Consider the following 16,625-nt stretch of genomic DNA (forward strand, 5'->3'; position numbering starts at 1 on the left):
TAAAAATATATTGTTTCGAGTAGAAACATCTCGAAAAAATAGGTGCTCGCCAAGAATGTGTATCATACATGATTGTATAAGGTTCGCTTAGTAAATAAGAATCTAAATTGCGTCATATAATGTTTCTGAGCCAGCCCGCCGCTCAATTCGTCTGGCATGTAATATATATTGTGGCACGATCTGTTTTATTTATTTCATGTTATAGGTTTAAATTTTTATGTGATATAAAAATTATGATGAGACGAGGTATTTTTTTTGTTTGCAAGCCAAATACCATTACTGTGTCCTCGATTTCAAACATATAGGCCTGTAACGTTGTGCACTTTAGTAAAAAGACACAATAAGTATACACTGTATACTTATACGGGTATAGCAGTGTGCATATACTCTTTATCTTTGTTAATAATAGTAATTTGAAGAATTTTAGAATAGCGCCTAATACAGATGCTTAAAAGATAGCATGAGAAAAACTAGTATTACTTATAAATAGCTTACTTTGTTAATTATAAAAGGTATATTATCACACACCATACAGGTCTGTATATATTATCTTATGTTTTTTCATGGCAACCCTTAATTTAATTTGTTGTATTTTTTTAGTTAACAACACTTATTTCTAGGGCAACGGTGGGCAAGATGATTTATAAACAAAAAATGAGCTTACAAAATGCCCATATTTTTAATTGTATTTGAATTGGTGAAATAATTCAGTGCTTTTTGTATATACTTGTGCAGAAATTATATTTAATAAGAAAATCTTAATTACGGAAAATGGCTACAATGAACGGTCGAGATCATAAAATCGAACAGCAAGTGAGCGTTTTTTTCGTTTTAAATTTTGGTAAAAAATGAAACAATTCATATAATACTTAGTAAATTTTGAATTCGCACTAATGATTTATAATTTTTCGTTCGTTAGCGACAATTAATGGAGCAAAAAATGAAACAGAAGAGACAGAATTCTGGTATGGTCCAAGCAAACGATTTAAGGGTGGGTTCCGCCAAACGTCCTATATCTGGAAGTCGGTCTAGAGAACTTCACGGTAAGTTTTCAAATTTCGAACATATTTACTTTTTATGGAAAAAAAATCTTCATGTGCAGTAGAGTCGACATTTTCATGCATGAGACTGTTTTTTTAATTTATTTTCGTTACGCATATTATTTTTTTCTACCAGGCTACGATGGGCCGATGCAATTTTTAATGTCTCCAGTCAACCCAGACCAGGTCATTCCTCTCCAGACTAGCAGAATTTCAACTTATGATGGTATGTACATACTTTTTTAATGCTTTTTCTGCTTGTTCCATTATCATGTATTTGCAACCATTACTGTAGCACTACTGCAATAGCAGCGAGTTTCATAGATTGTTATGACCACCATTGAAATTATTTATATCTATTTGTGCACATTGTATACATGGGTCTTCTTAAAATGGAGTCATCGTCAACCCATTACATTCCACTGCTGGTATGTAAATAGGGCAGCAAAGCTTACTCCACCACAACGCTCCAAAGAATTGAAGTAGTTATCCTTTAGTGGAACATCCATATCAATAATTTAGAATCGCCCATAAGGTCTTAGGTTGAATATCTGTGTTCTAGTGACAAAACTTATTGACAGTCTAGCATTGGTGTGCATTTCCATCGTGTTTGTTCCTTGATATGTAAGGTAGACAAGTTGAGAATAAGTTTAAAACTATGAATTCCGAATTGAACATAGATAAATGAAATAACATTTGATATTGTTATATTATGGGAATATAACCACTGTTTTTTCCTGATATAAAATTGTTATAAACAATATAGCCCCATATTGTTATTTCTTAATTAATATTCAGTATATTATGATTACCATTTTATGATTTCACATACCTTTGATTACTTTACATTTAAGATTATGACTTCCTCACAATGTTTTCCTTCACCACAAGCAATTATTTTTTTATATGAACATAACATTTAAAAAGTCCGTTAGTACCTGAATAATAAAATTCTTGTGCCTGAGGTCAATATTAAGGCTTCATAATTTATAAGGATTCATGGATTTACACAGACATATGGTACGTATGGTACGTTTGAAGGTGGTAGAACCCTTTGTGGTTCGACTCCGGTGGCACCACCGCCACACCTATTTCTACCTAATAACAGCAGTGTTAGGCGCTGCTGTGTTCCGGTTTGAAGGGTGTGGTAAGGGAGACAGACTTTTCCGAGGCGTTCCAGCTTAGTCCTCATGGGTAACGGCGCATCTGTGGTCGACCTCAGGTAGGAATATCTAATCCTATCTGGGGTTGATTACAGATGTCCATGGGCGGCAGTAGCCACTTACCATCAGGTGGACTGCATGCTCGTCTGCTACCCTTATATTATATAAAAAAAAAAAAAAAAAAAAAACTTACAGTACATATTAAAGTCAACACATATTACAAGTTACGCATTACATTACGCTAAAACACAAGTTTTTACGTTTTTGATAACATTGTAGGTAATAGTCAGAAAGGATGTTGTGGTTTATGTTGAATGAAACCTTCATTCTCAATGACAAAGTAGTTTAACCACGCACATATGAGTCACGCTATTATAGCAGGACAAGGAATAGTGTTAGTCACCTCTTATAGTCACTTAACTTTATTATTTGTTGTGGTTTAGCTGTTCTCATTATTCACTATTACCTTGTAAAAAATTGTATTTCTGTTATTTTTTGTATCATTAATATCCTGCGTGGTTACGTGGTCGTCGTATCTGTCGGACACCCGGTTGGTTCTGGGTTCGATTTCCGATCAGAACAAAATCATAACATTAAAAGTTTAGAATTCTGTTCCGCGTATTCTGTGTGATGGGTTTTTACATTCATGATACAGAGAAACTAAGTTTTCTTTATGTTTGTATAAACAATATTTATTTATAATTTAACCTAGCGATAAAACAATATGTGCGAGATGATAAGAAAAAATAATATAATCCTAGTATTTTACTAAATTTACACACTTAATTTTCACTAAGTAGTTAATGTCTACAATCATATGTATTTACAACATAACAGTTGCACCTAGGTAGATAAAAATTGTGGCACATTTGTAAAAAAGGCGTTACAATTCCTTGAATATTTATTTATTTGTGAGAAATGATAAAACTTGTTTGACTATGGAAATTGGTACACCTTTTGCCACTGATACACTAATAGTGCTGCTTTTCCTAGTACATTATAGTAACGCAGATTTACTCGTATACGGAATTACACATTAAGTTCTCAAGAATTGCGATAGATCTGTAATTGACTCCTCTATTAAGACAGGAGTCTCGTGCTATATGCTGATATATGTCTATAAGAGGCAATGACAGCTTTACTTCAGGTAATCTGTATTGTAAAAGTGATTAATTAACTCTTTAGACTTTTTTGTAGCAAGTACTACGCGCGATTATTTATACAACTGTGAAGGTGGTAGAATCCTTTGTGGTTCGTCTCCAGCGGCACCACCACCACACCTATTTCTGCGTCATAACAGCAGCGTTAATCGCTACTGTGTTCTGGTTTGAAGGGTATGGTGAGGGAGGCACACTTTCGAGTCGTTTCACCTTAGCCCTCAGGGGTAGCAGCGCATCTGTGGCCGACCTATGTAATCTAATCCTATCTGGTGTTGATTACATATGTCCATGGGCGGCAGTAGCCCCTTACCATCAGGTAGACTGCTCGTCTGCTACTACTATATCATAAAGAAAATCGATACGATAATTCCAGAGCTGGGCAACCAAATCGAGGTGTTAACGGTGGGGGAAGATATCGATGGTAGCGGTGAGGAAGAGGGGGAGAGCGTGCCGGTGTGCGGGGTGGCGAGGGACGCGAGCGCTGACGACGTGTGCGCCGACGCGGCGGTGGCGCCGTTGCAGGGACGGCCGCAACGGGAGGATTCGCCTAATCAGGTAAGAGTCAGGAGCGTCAAGCCATTAGTTTTTGAAGGTGGTGGTGGTAAGTACTACGCTCACTTATTTATACAACTGTGAAGGTGGTAGAATCCTTTGTGTTTCGACTCCGGCGGCACTACCGCCACACCTATTTCTACCTAATAACAGCAGTGTTAGACGCTGCTGTGTTCCGGTTTGAAGGGTGTGGTAAGGGAGACAGACTTTTCCGAGGCGTTCCAGCTTAGTCCTCAGGGGTAGCGGCGCATCTGTGACCGTAGCCGTGTAGCCACTTACCATCAGGTGGACTGCATGCTCATCTGCTACTTCTATATTAAGTACATAGTGTAGTACATAGTACATTATAAAAAGTGTCACACTAGTGGGAACTGGTCACCTCTCGGAGTGCGAGGTGTATGAAGCCATAGTCCCTCTTTGAGAACATTTTTAAGAACACAGACGTGTAGTTTTCCTTACAATGTTTACTGTTATACCAAGTAATTATTACTTTCTAATACAAAGATAATTTTCTAATAAACGAATGATTGGTTAATTCTTGGCATTTTTAAGCGTGATAATAACGTAGTTAATTATTCCCCTTCAATGTAAAAAAGTAAATTTTATTCAAAAGTTAATTTCATTTTGTTGTATTTGTGACGACCTGTACTGTACTAAACACGTAGAAATTATAACTCGGAAACGTGTTATATTCATCTCTCAAAATAAATACTTCCAGACAACAGAAATAGAAGGGTCCGTGGAAGGTTCAGTGGAGTCATTCGTGGGTACGCCAGCGAAGCACGGCACGCTGTACAAGTGTCGGATAGCGCGCGATCGGAAGGGCATGGACCGCGGACTGTTCCCCACATACTTCCTGCATTTGGAGAAGGATTACGGGAAGAAAGTGTTCCTGTTAGCTGGTGAGTGGAAATGTCATACTAAGATGTAAGGGACGAATGACTTGTTTAGGAAAACTTATTTAGAGTAATCTAGTCTAAGGAATGTAAATATGTATTAATTTTGTCGTCGTATTCATAGACTTTCGAAACTAATTTTAAATGTCTGTGTACACACCCTTATAAACACTTTAGCTCAAATGTAGTAAATAAAGTACAAAATATTTTTGGAGTTTACTCCTTAAGAAACGATTTGAGTTATAAGGCCCGGTACGGAAATTTTATGAGGAGTAAAATCAAGTGTAACACGAAAAGTTGAGGCGTAACGTAGAAAGAGACAAACATATATATCTGTAGGATTGAACGTGTAAAAGAATGAGATGGAATACATTACACAGCGTATCTCATTCTCGGGGTCTCCTCTTTGCGCGATACTTCGTAGTCTCACTGTATAGTTAACTACCTCCAGTCTGAGAGTTGAATGTGTGCGTATGTTTGTACGTGTGTGTTGCGCGCCTGCGTATATGTTTGTTTCTCTTATCATTTTAGCAGATGCGTTCATTTACCCTTTTTTTCTATTCGATATATATCATAATTATCGTTCGTAAGGAGCAAACTCCAATCGTGCGTCGTAGCTGACACACACACACACTTTTTTTTTTATATATAATAAGTCTTTATTATCTTACGACGACCATATCTTTCCTTAGGATAAAATCTATCTAAAAGAGGACGCCGAACGGACCAGGGAGCGCGCTGATCCCGCGCGGAGAAGGAGACGCCGAAGGCGTAGATAGCGCCCCTCGGCGCGGTGTCCCTGTAGTCTCGGGAATAGAATAGGGCTACGGTATCCCCTGCCTGTCGTAAGAGGCGACTAAAAGGGGGCTTCCGGGGTTGCGGGTGGCAAGAGTGGGAGCTCGGACCGTCCAGCAAGCAACCCCGGGAAGGACGACGGTATGTGTGGTCGCATACCGTCGTAAACACCAGATGGTGTGGGAGGAGCCAAAAGTGCTCCCCCAGGGTAGAGCCCGATCGGGGCATTGCGCTTGGAGGACTCCGGTTGTGTTCCCTCGGAGATCCCGGAGTTCTCCAACAAGCGTTGAGGACGACCACCGGGGGGGTTTTAGTGCGGTAAAAATCCCACATAACCCGGCGTCGCTCCCACGTCGTCGGGTACCTTTTGAAGGTTTCCCCCTCGTAAAAAAAAAAAAAGGATAAAATCTATCTAGATATAAACAAAACTAAAAACATCATAACACAATATATCAATCACATAGTATTTATGTATGTGTCAAGCCGTATATACCTCTAATTTAACATAACACAGTATAGCAAGATAATAATTTAATATCCCAGGGCGCAAACGCAAGAAATCAACAACATCTAACTACCTGATATCAACCGATCCCACCGAGCTGACGCGGCAGGCGGAGAGCTTCGCGGGCAAGCTGCGCTCGAACCTCATCGGGACCGCCTTCACGGTGTACGATAACGGCAAGGCGTGGAGGAAACACGACCGCGCTAGAACACGGCAAGAGCTCGCTGCTGTTGTTTATGTGAGTACAGTCAGGTGTTTTATTGGTTGGACAAAGTAAGGTGACCACTTGAATGTGGTAGACTTTGTGGTTCGACTCGGGCGGCACCACCGCTACACCTATTTCTACCTAATAACAGCAGTGGCTGTGGCTGCTGTGTTCCATTTTGAAGGGTGTGGTAAGGGAGACAGACTTTTCCGAGGCGTTCCAGCTTAGTCCTCAGGGGGAGCGGCGCATCTGTGGCCGAACTCAGGTAGGAATATTTAATCCTATCTGGGGTTGATTACAGATGTCCATGGGCGGCAGTAGCCATCTACCATCAGGTGGACTGCATGCTCGTCTGCTACTCCTATATTATAAAAAAAAAGTAAAGCAGTAGCTTTTTTAGTATAAGAATGAAGTAGCAACCAAGCTTACAGTGCATGTAAGGTGACTGCCGCCCATGGATATCTGTAATCAACTTTATGTTGAACTTAATCTGAAGCCGGTCACAAATCACTGTTTAGGACTAAGATGATCGATTCAAATGTAAATCATCTGGCATCCACATCCTTCCACCGATACACCAAACTGGTTACGCTAGAAATATGTGTTGCAGTGCAACTCCCCGGTCAAAGTTTACTGGTTTAACTACCTTTAAAACTACTTAATGCTAGTGATCACTGCACCTATCCATATATAATTAAATATAACAATTTAAGATAATATTAAATTGTAACTGTTTAACTAAGATCTAAACCTAACGATTTTGTGAGGAAGAAATTGAGTTGGCAGTTAAAGTTTCTCATATTTTACAAGACCAATTTGCTGATGTGCTTTTTCTAACATGTACATATCAGATCCCGATTATTATGACGACGCTGTTTCTTAGAAACCTATTGTATTCATTCTCTTATTCCAGGATACCAATGTCTTAGGCTTCAAGGGCCCGCGAAAGATGACAGTGATCCTCCCAGGCATGACGCCCGACCGGCAAAGAGTTACTATAGCGCCACAGGACGACAGCGAAACCCTACTGGAACGATGGAAGGCACAGAACTTGGACGATATTGTAGTGCTGCACAACAAGACACCAGTGTGGAATGACGAAACACAGTCCTATGTGCTCAACTTCCACGGTAGAGTAACACAAGCGAGCGTGAAGAACTTCCAAATCGTCCACGACTCTGAACCAGATTACGTCGTGATGCAGTTCGGGAGGATATCAGAGGACATCTTCACAATGGACTTCAGGTACCCCCTTTGTGCTTTACAGGCGTTCGGCATCGCCCTAAGCTCCTTTGACAGTAAACTGGCCTGTGAATAGACTTATCGGAGTGGGTCCAATGATATATGTATGTATATAACTGGGTTAATATGTCATATCTTTATGTAACGTCAATTAATAAGGGACCCACTTGTTTGGCGGACACGAAATAATAAGTCGCAGATGTCGGAAATTTTGGAACGGAAAAGTATTACAAAAAGTAGGTAGTTTTATATTATATTCGACGTAATGTCTAATCTAAACGAAGTATTATAAATTCCACAATGAATTGACAACTGAATTGCGTATGTTTACAATTTAACATTATAATAAGCAGTATTTATTATTACCGAAACACTTTAAATTATCGATGACATATTTTACAATGAACAAATTGTGAATTTAAAATAATGTTTCGTTTTTTTTTCCAACTATAATCGCACAAAAGTAATTATATAAGCACAAGTGTTTTATTTTTTTTATTTAAGTATGCACATTCGCACACACTTAATTCACTATAGTATGTAACAGATCTTTACAAATTGTGTTTATCTGTGTGAATTTATGTAATAAATATAACAATGGTATTGTGTATTGAAACTAAACGCACACTAGTTACTTTGGTGCTTATGTCCATGTTGGTTGTGTTATTTATGTTATCTGCAATTGTAAGGTCAATAAATGGTCAGCATATAAGGGAAGGTAGGTTGAAGGATTGAAGGATTTTCAAATAGATATTTCTCATTGCTTGAACAAATCTTGGTATTTTGGTATGAAATAAATGAGGAAAGTCTCATATAATGCTGCTATTACAAGACCAGGCAGCGGATAAATTATTAGACACATTTCCTTACTTACCTGTCTTCTATGATCTGAGGAGTTAATGAATAAGATAAGAAGAAGATCAACTGAAGCATTTACTATACACAATAATTAATAGGTAGATAAAAATTAAGAAAAGGAATTCCTCTACAATATCATGTGCCTATTAACCATAGGCGCATGATATAGTTTTATTTATTTATTTATATTCTTTACATCACAGCTTTACATAAGGAATGAGTCTAAAAAACCGCATATTAACAGTAATTTCGTAAACTCTTTTTTTGTATATTTTAGTTATCTTAATTTCTCTAACTTTAGTAATATAAATCACATTCCACGATCACAATTTTTATGTCTCATTATTTGTATGAAACAATTTAGTTTACTTAATATTATTTTAGTGTTTTTAATTTTTATTGATTACTAGTCATTATGTATACTTAATTTTATTTGAGCATCTGTGTACCTTAATGTTTTTAATAATAGTTACATAATAAGTCAATTCACAAATTATCCATTTAAGTATATACAATAGTTTAGTATTATATTGACTGGGTATGATGTACACCTTATATGATCTGTTTAGATAAAAATAATGAATTGGATACTTACAATCCACATTTGACATGACGTGACTAAAGGGGTTTTTGGATCTATATATTATACTTTTGAAATGATATATGTAAAGAAGTCGGTTAATTAAATTATTTGTCTTACGACATAATTGGGAATTTTATTCAAAAGCGTTAGACGTTATACTTCTATGGCGTTAGTAGGTTTCTTGTGTAGAATTTTAATAAGAATTTCAAAATTACGTTTACGATACTTATCAATTTATTATTATGAATATACTTGTATGTTAAAAAAATAAACTGGTCACAAATTCAATTATGTACTTACTAAGATTATTTAATCCTGATAATATGAACAACAATATTATAACGATTCTATGTTGTTATTTATATAAAATATAAATTGCTTATTAAATTTATATGTATATTTTGATAATTACCGGAAACCATGACTTTTGATTTTGTCGGCAAACGCAGTACCTACGCGGGTTTTAAAATGATGCTTTCGTAATGCGTGTAACGAAGTTTTATTTTAAAAAAATCTTGCCCTAATTTAAAAATTGAAAGAATAACTGTGGTGACTTAGATTACTTTTAATGAGAACGAAAGGGCGTGTTTCAAATAGAAATCAACGTGATCAGGGGGTATAAGGATAGTAAGTTTGTAACCTGATTAAAAAGTCAAGCAAGTAATTCAACGTAAGTTTTCATATAAAATGAATATAAGATGAATATATAAAATGTATTTTACAAATGTACTCCCACTAACAAACACGAGTTTCGAATTGAATATTATCTTAGTTTAAATCTGTACCTTTGTATATTTAACATAATAGTAGTAGCACTTAACTTCATCAGTATTACTAGGTCTATGCATATAATTGTCCATAATTGTAATGAAATTGCATTTAAAAAGTGAATATAGTATGCAACTAAAAGGTGTTTTAAACCCAAATACTACTGTTACCGTACGTCAATGCACAACAGCTTCCAACGATTTCTTAATATTTAGGCTAATATCTATCTTGCCTAAACCGCTTTTAATCAAATATTAAAGGAGGTTTGCAGATTGTTCCAACAGCATTCATTATTGATACATTTTACTTTAGTGTATGCTTCAGTTTTAAAGCAATATCATTACAATTATGTTATTTCACGGGCTTGGAGCCGACAATAATATCACATTCTAACATTTTCAAATTCGCTTCTAATCATTTATTGTATTAAAACTATTAGTTATGATAAATAAATGTGTGCCTATATAGTATATGTGTCTAAAATCGTAGATAGATAAATTACAAACTAAATGGAATTGTAAAATAAATAAATTTTAAATTAAAAGCAACAATGTCATGAGCTTGTCTTAGATTGAATAAATGAACAAATTGATTGCCCGTTGTCAATATTCAATCTGTCTAATGTTTGTCTACCAAAGGTCAATATTTGACAATAATTTTCAGAATCCCCGAGAAGCGTGAATGTGATGGCTTTCTTGCTTTCTCGTTCTCGCGTTCGTTTATTGTCCGATCAGTGTCGGTATTATTGCCCGCTTTAAAGGGTTTCTCGGGCGAGAAAAGAGAACATTCTTCTTCGGTCTCAGTGCGACCATGACAATGTATGTTGTTGTGTAGGTAGAGCCTCTGCACTGTCATCCGTTCCGGATAACGGTCGAGAATGCGAATGAGAAGATCGCCATGAGTGTAGATGCATTTTCGATTCTCCCGCAATGTCTCGGCGAGATTTCTCGTGAGTCTGTAGCCGGCTTGAATATTTCAAACTTTGGTAGAAAAAATTGGATAGCTTGAGTATTTATAACGGGCGTATGACTAGGATTACGTGAGGCTGTTGGCAATTGACAATATCTGGTTCCATATTTCATGATTTGCTTTATAAAAATACACAGTTTAATTTGGTTAAAAGTAATAACTCCGTGCACTTATTTAGGCATATTTTATGGTGTCGTACCTGTCGTATTATAATCAAACTTGACATTCAAGTTTTAAAATGTACAATTTATTTGTTTGTTTTAAGTTGATAATAATATGAGAAAGTGTACACCTACCATTATGTTGAAAACTATTAACACCTTGCAAGATGAATAATAATTAAAAGACATAGTGTATATTGAAATGCTGTGAATTAATTGGTTCACAGTATTGACAAAGAATGTTAGATTAATAGTTTACTATTACTAACACTAATAGTATATCAACCAGCACACAGTCCTATGTAATCTGAGCCTAAAATAGTAGTGAGCACGGCATAATATAATATTCGGAGATAAAGAATTGAAGTTATGAAGTTAGATTTCATTTGTACCACCTAATTTGTGACCCTACTAAATAATGAAGGATATATTATTAAAAATATATCTACCAATGATGAAAAAGCACCGAGTGAGGTGAAGGCACTAATAATAATATATGTGTTATAATAACAACATAAAATTGGTTTTAGTACCTATATTCTTTTAAAAATTGTGCACCACTTTTTTTACAAGCTCACTATATAAATAAAAAATAATCAAAATGAAATGTAACTTCAGAATATTTCTATTTAAAAATAACGAATTGAATGTGTATCTATTAAAAAATAACACGTGTTTGAATATAACTAGTATTTGTGTAAATGTGGTAGATGTAAATAATAATTATAAAATATGAATTTTGGTGTATTGTGCCTTTTAAATAGGTTAATTAATGTTTGTGCCTTTTATTTTCACTACTATATATTTTGTACCTGAAGCTTTTTGTAAAAGTCTATCTTTCGTCCCATCACAACAGTTTGTTACCTAGTCTTGTCGCTTTTCACTCACTACCGTCACTAAAAATATGGCAAATGAAGATGTCTCAAGTCCTCAATATATTATTATAATTCGAATAAGCATGTGCTTAGCAAAAATAGTATTATAGGCGAATTTCTGATGAAGTATTATTATTTTATGTTAATTTAGGGCAGGAAGCCAGGAATAAGAGACATTAGAACTTAAATTAGAGGCATGTGATGTCTTTATTTGCCTGTATCATTAGTAGAAATGTTATGGCGAAAGTTGTACTGAAACTGTTGACAGTAGCATTTCAATATTATAAAATTTCTACGCATTGCTTTTCAGCGCAGTCCTCAGATCTCAGTAATATGACAGATAGACTTCGGGTAGGACTTATATGTGGCCTAGTGATGACACCGCAGACTTGATTCGGGTTCCATTCCCGACCAAGTCATAAAGTATACCTGCATACTTGTTCTTTGTTACTCCATAACACAGAATCGTAGTATGTGCGTAAAATACTATAATTTTCTAGTTAGGATTATGATGGAAAAAATGTTATTTTGCAGGATCTTTCAGTACAACCCACATGCCATAAACAAATTTGTAAGTAGTTGTAACCTAGTGTGTATTAGAGTATGTGTAATTCCGAATTTATTAAACCGATTGTATATCGTTGTGCACATTTCACTCACCTATTGTCAGTATGCATTTTTAATATATAATTGTAATTAAGTATTTATTTTACACTTTTATGCCACTAGTTGTAAGTATGATACTTGTAAAAGCCCTACACTGAACACTCAGAAGAATACTTGTATATTGAGATTTCCCAGTCATATGCTATAAGAACAATTCTTATTTGAATTTATCATGTAATGTAACAGTTTGATTAAATGAACTTTGTACATTTTGTAATTCGTGATTATATTATACGGAAATTTATTCTTAAGTACAAATGACAAAAGTTTAATTTTTTCTTGAACCTGGACCTCTAGCGAGTGGTACAAATTCGAGCTATTGAGCTGTAACTGATATTGTTTTTAAGGCTACTTGCATATTTAAAGTTAAAAACATTCAAATAAGTATCTATTGTATATTATTTATGAATCTATATTCTCTAAAGTTGTATAGTATATTTTTTTCTTTCAATTCCAGATTAATGTTCAAGTGTAATAATGAAAATCATGGAACCTTTTGTTAAGAAATATTTTCTGAATATCAAATGAAAAATGGTCACAAAATTCTATGAATTGCTCCTGCAAAATCCTTGCTGAGAAAATTGATACAAATACAAACTTTGTGTTTGAAAATAGGTCAACTGATTTTGTACTTGTACTCTGATATAATATTATGCTGCCAGTTTTAGAAATAATTCACTTATATTATTACTTATATTGTCAATTCGTTTCATACAATATATTTTTTAAATTTCATTGATAGGTCCACAATTTGATATGTATAAAAGTGTGCTATAAAGATGTATTTCTTGTTGGAGGTCTATTTATTATTTTTTAGTGTATTAGTGTGTGAGGAATTTTTTTAAGTTTTAAGCTAGAGGTCCAACAATTTTGTTATGAGCAAAAATTACTTGATGAAATCATGAAAAACTTAAAACTGAGTATCAGATTGTTATTGTAAAAGGTTTTATTTAACGTGTAATGTTGCTGAAAAAAATATGAAATTATGTACAATTAAAATTATTTTACATTCCAAATGTCCATCCTATGTATCATGGTTTGTTTTTTAACAAATAATAAAAATACTAGACATAATCTGAGTAACTGTTTTATTTATAAATGACATATTCACCTCTGTATCACTTGATTTTGATGATTGAGAATGAGATTTTTCTTATTTTTTTCAATTTTAATGTTTTTAAGTCTCCAAACATGGTTATTATTGATAACCATACCGCCAAGTCTATGTATAGTCCACCACACTAGCCAAGTGCATATTGGTTGATTTTAACACTTGAAAACTTTGAAAAAAACTCTTGTATGTACATACATATTATTATATGTTTCATCATGATGTTTTTTTTTCAGCATTTAGGCAAGTGAGAATTTATGTGAAAGATGCAATAACTTTGAAAAATCAGAGATGAATACCTGGGATTCAAATATGAAACTTTCTCTAATTAGCAGTGTAACCACTCATATAATCTAGTCTAATGCAATAAAAAATTATTCCATCTGTAATTAGCTCAATAAAATATGAAACACCATATGCGCGAAAACCAACCCTTTCTTGGCAGTCGGGTAAAAATATTTTTTTTACTCGACTCATCTAGATAATTTTTAGTCCTACCCAAGGTTCATCATAGTTACCGATAGATTTCCTCAATGCTGAATAATGCTTGCGGATCTTTGGTTTTCAATTTTACAAAGCCTTTAAACTGATAGCTATAGTTAGATAATATTTCTGTTGTGAAAAACTAACTATTGTATATCAAAACATATAGGTACATGTTCAGTTATTGAAATATACTAATAAGAACACAACTAAAATACATTATTTCTCTAACCAATAATCAGTACCGATGATCAGTTTATTGGAATGTAAGGGCTAGAAAACTTAATAAAAAAATAAAGTAGTAAGTAAAATTTTTTATTATTTGCTTACATACAAGGTTTATTCCGTTTTGGCGGCCGCAGCTTTGGGTTTCTTCGCCTTGATGGGCCTCTGAGAGCGGAGGATGGCTGAAGCGCGGCGCAGCGTGGCCTTTGACAGGTCTGTGCGGTAGTGGTTAGCTTTCAACAGCCTCTTTACCTTGAAGAGTGACCGTCTCGCTCCAGCTTTGAACTGACGCTTCACCAAGTTCTTCGCCGGCTTGTTCGTAGCCTTAGCCTTCTTGTAAACAACTGTGAAACCAGACCTGTTGGGGATTTCAACCACGCTGACAGCTTTCTTGTGGATCAGTCCATTGTATTTGAAGGAGTTAAGGTTAGTTACATTGTTCGGCTCCTTGCTGAATGGTTTCTTGATGTTGCGCTTCTTCACCAAGAAGGCGTTGTTGTTGCGGATGATTAGCCAGTTAAGAGATGGGGACGACATTTTGCAGTTTTTCACTAAAAACTACGGAAAACAACGTGCTCCCGACGTGTCCGTAGACAAAAAGAGTAGACAAGAGGTATAGACAATAGAGCTTTAGTGTTGCAAGCTGTAATTGCAAGTGACAACCAAAAACAATATATCATAACTTTACATTGTCTTCTTATCTAATTTTGTTAAAATTATTGAAATATAATTTATATAAATAGGATATTGTTTCTAATTTTATTAAATTAACTAAATAAAAAATAATCAGTTTGTCTATGGTTACATCAAGTATAACTTAATTCCTTTGCATAAACCCTACATAAACAAGCAAAAGAAAAACGTCTATGGAATTTACCGTTGTTTCGTCACTTTTTGGCACTTATGGTGATATGTCAAATTCCAAACTAAACTTGTCTGGGACAATTCGTGTTGGTTCTTATATATAACGTTTTTCTTTATTATATTTACAATATTTCTTATAGTAAATGTAGTTATTGTGTAAAATTTGTATGTGATTTGTGTTAAGTGCCAAATTGATGTCTCGACGTTACTGGTATTATGAATCAGATTGATCAAAATATAAACAAAGATATGGTCGATTCTGATCTGATCGACGTGGAATCTTTAGATTTTTCAGATGATCAGACATGGTGAGTGTTAATAATTATTATTTAAATAATATAACATGCTAATAATTAATTTTTTGTCGAGTTTATCTATACTGCATCTGCTCTTTGCATTAACATGTTCACACCTGTTTATATTTTGTATAAAAAACCGGTAGATTTTAAATTGTTTACATTGATTCTCTTTAAGAATAGAGCAATTTCTCATCTCGTTTCATGGAAAACTTGAGTACGATGAATCAACGTCATTTTCATGTTATTTTCGTTATATCTATTTCGCCCACGAAGTTTACTACGTAATGTAGGTAATGTCAACTTTCAAATATTCTGTATTGCTTACATCCTTACGTTACTTTTTTTGTAAACAAAAGTAATATCTCCATTAATAAACGACTTACCTTAGAAGAAAAAAAATATAATGTATCTTTATAACATTGATTTGGTACTATAATAATTGCATAGTGAGATTAATGATCCTATTTTAACAATATAAAATACTTGAATAGATTCAAAGTTCTATGATCCTATCTAGTTTTGATTTTTGATAATAACCATATCTTGCGATGTGTACAGTCTAGATGGCAGGCAGAAAATTATTATTATTTGCATAAAATATATTTGTAAGAGATATACAGAAAAATGATTGAAATAATTGTGTTTTAATATTTTTTTTATATAAAAAATATTTGTCTTAATTTTGATAATTATTTTAAAAGCTTTTTCATAAAATTTATAAGCCCTTATACATAAATATGTTATAAAAGCAGCAAATGGAGATACATCCCATCTGATGTTAATAAGTTACTGCTGATGGTCACTGATAGATTTTGCTATCAAGTAGTTGAAGACTCACAACACATCTGTTTTTGTCTACAGTCTGATCGCAGATGACAACACAAAAAAATATATATATGTAGTTGTATATGTGGCATACCTTTTTACCACACTTTTATTAACTTGATCTGTATGTATGTAACTTAACTGGATTTTTACCCACTTTGAACGGTGCGATTAATTTAAAATTTTGAACAATTATTAAGAACCAATGACAATACACAATTTAAATAATTTTATCCCATTCACCTCATCAAGATTGTCAGGAATCAGAATTAACAATTTTCCTTGTGTGAAATTAATCTGGTTTATAGTTTTTAAACTATAATATTATTTGTTTGATAAGTGTGTATGAGTTACATAGTTTTAACTCTCGATAACCACTA

The 16,625-nt window shown here is 34.3% G+C and overlaps 3 protein-coding genes across 6 annotated transcripts in view; 2 read left to right on the forward strand and 1 right to left on the reverse strand.

Moving 5' to 3' along the window:
* The first annotated feature begins 594 nt into the window (after nucleotides 1-594).
* On the forward strand, nucleotides 595-8,526 carry ktub (Tub domain-containing protein ktub). The gene is made up of 7 exons (XM_073089238.1): nucleotides 595-813; nucleotides 920-1,043; nucleotides 1,177-1,266; nucleotides 3,737-3,918; nucleotides 4,634-4,817; nucleotides 6,150-6,349; nucleotides 7,230-8,526. The coding sequence occupies exons 1-7, from the start codon at nucleotides 772-774 to the stop codon at nucleotides 7,632-7,634; spliced, it is 1,227 nt and encodes a 408-aa protein (XP_072945339.1). The 5' UTR covers nucleotides 595-771; the 3' UTR covers nucleotides 7,635-8,526.
* A 5,814-nt stretch (nucleotides 8,527-14,340) lies between these two features.
* On the reverse strand, nucleotides 14,341-14,869 carry RpL28 (ribosomal protein L28). Its single transcript, XM_073089329.1, has one exon. It carries the CDS (start codon nucleotides 14,792-14,794, stop codon nucleotides 14,372-14,374), a length of 423 nt encoding a protein of 140 aa, XP_072945430.1. The 5' UTR covers nucleotides 14,795-14,869; the 3' UTR covers nucleotides 14,341-14,371.
* A 259-nt stretch (nucleotides 14,870-15,128) lies between these two features.
* The window catches only part of LOC140754215 (uncharacterized), a 40,334-nt gene continuing 38,837 nt past the window's right edge, over nucleotides 15,129-16,625 (forward strand). For 2 of the 4 annotated variants that reach the window (XM_073089161.1, XM_073089162.1), the window contains exon 1: nucleotides 15,129-15,429. In XM_073089161.1, the coding sequence (XP_072945262.1) occupies nucleotides 15,338-15,429 (92 nt within the window). In that variant the 5' untranslated portion in view covers nucleotides 15,129-15,337. The remainder of the gene's footprint in view (nucleotides 15,430-16,625) is intronic. The other 2 variants (XM_073089163.1, XM_073089164.1) reach the window with 1 other exon arrangement.

This window comes from Epargyreus clarus, unplaced genomic scaffold (assembly GCF_041222505.1).
Source record: "Epargyreus clarus isolate Ecla_fem2 unplaced genomic scaffold, WU_Ecla_fem_2.2 ptg000029l, whole genome shotgun sequence".
Taxonomy (NCBI): Eukaryota; Metazoa; Arthropoda; class Insecta; order Lepidoptera; family Hesperiidae; genus Epargyreus; species Epargyreus clarus.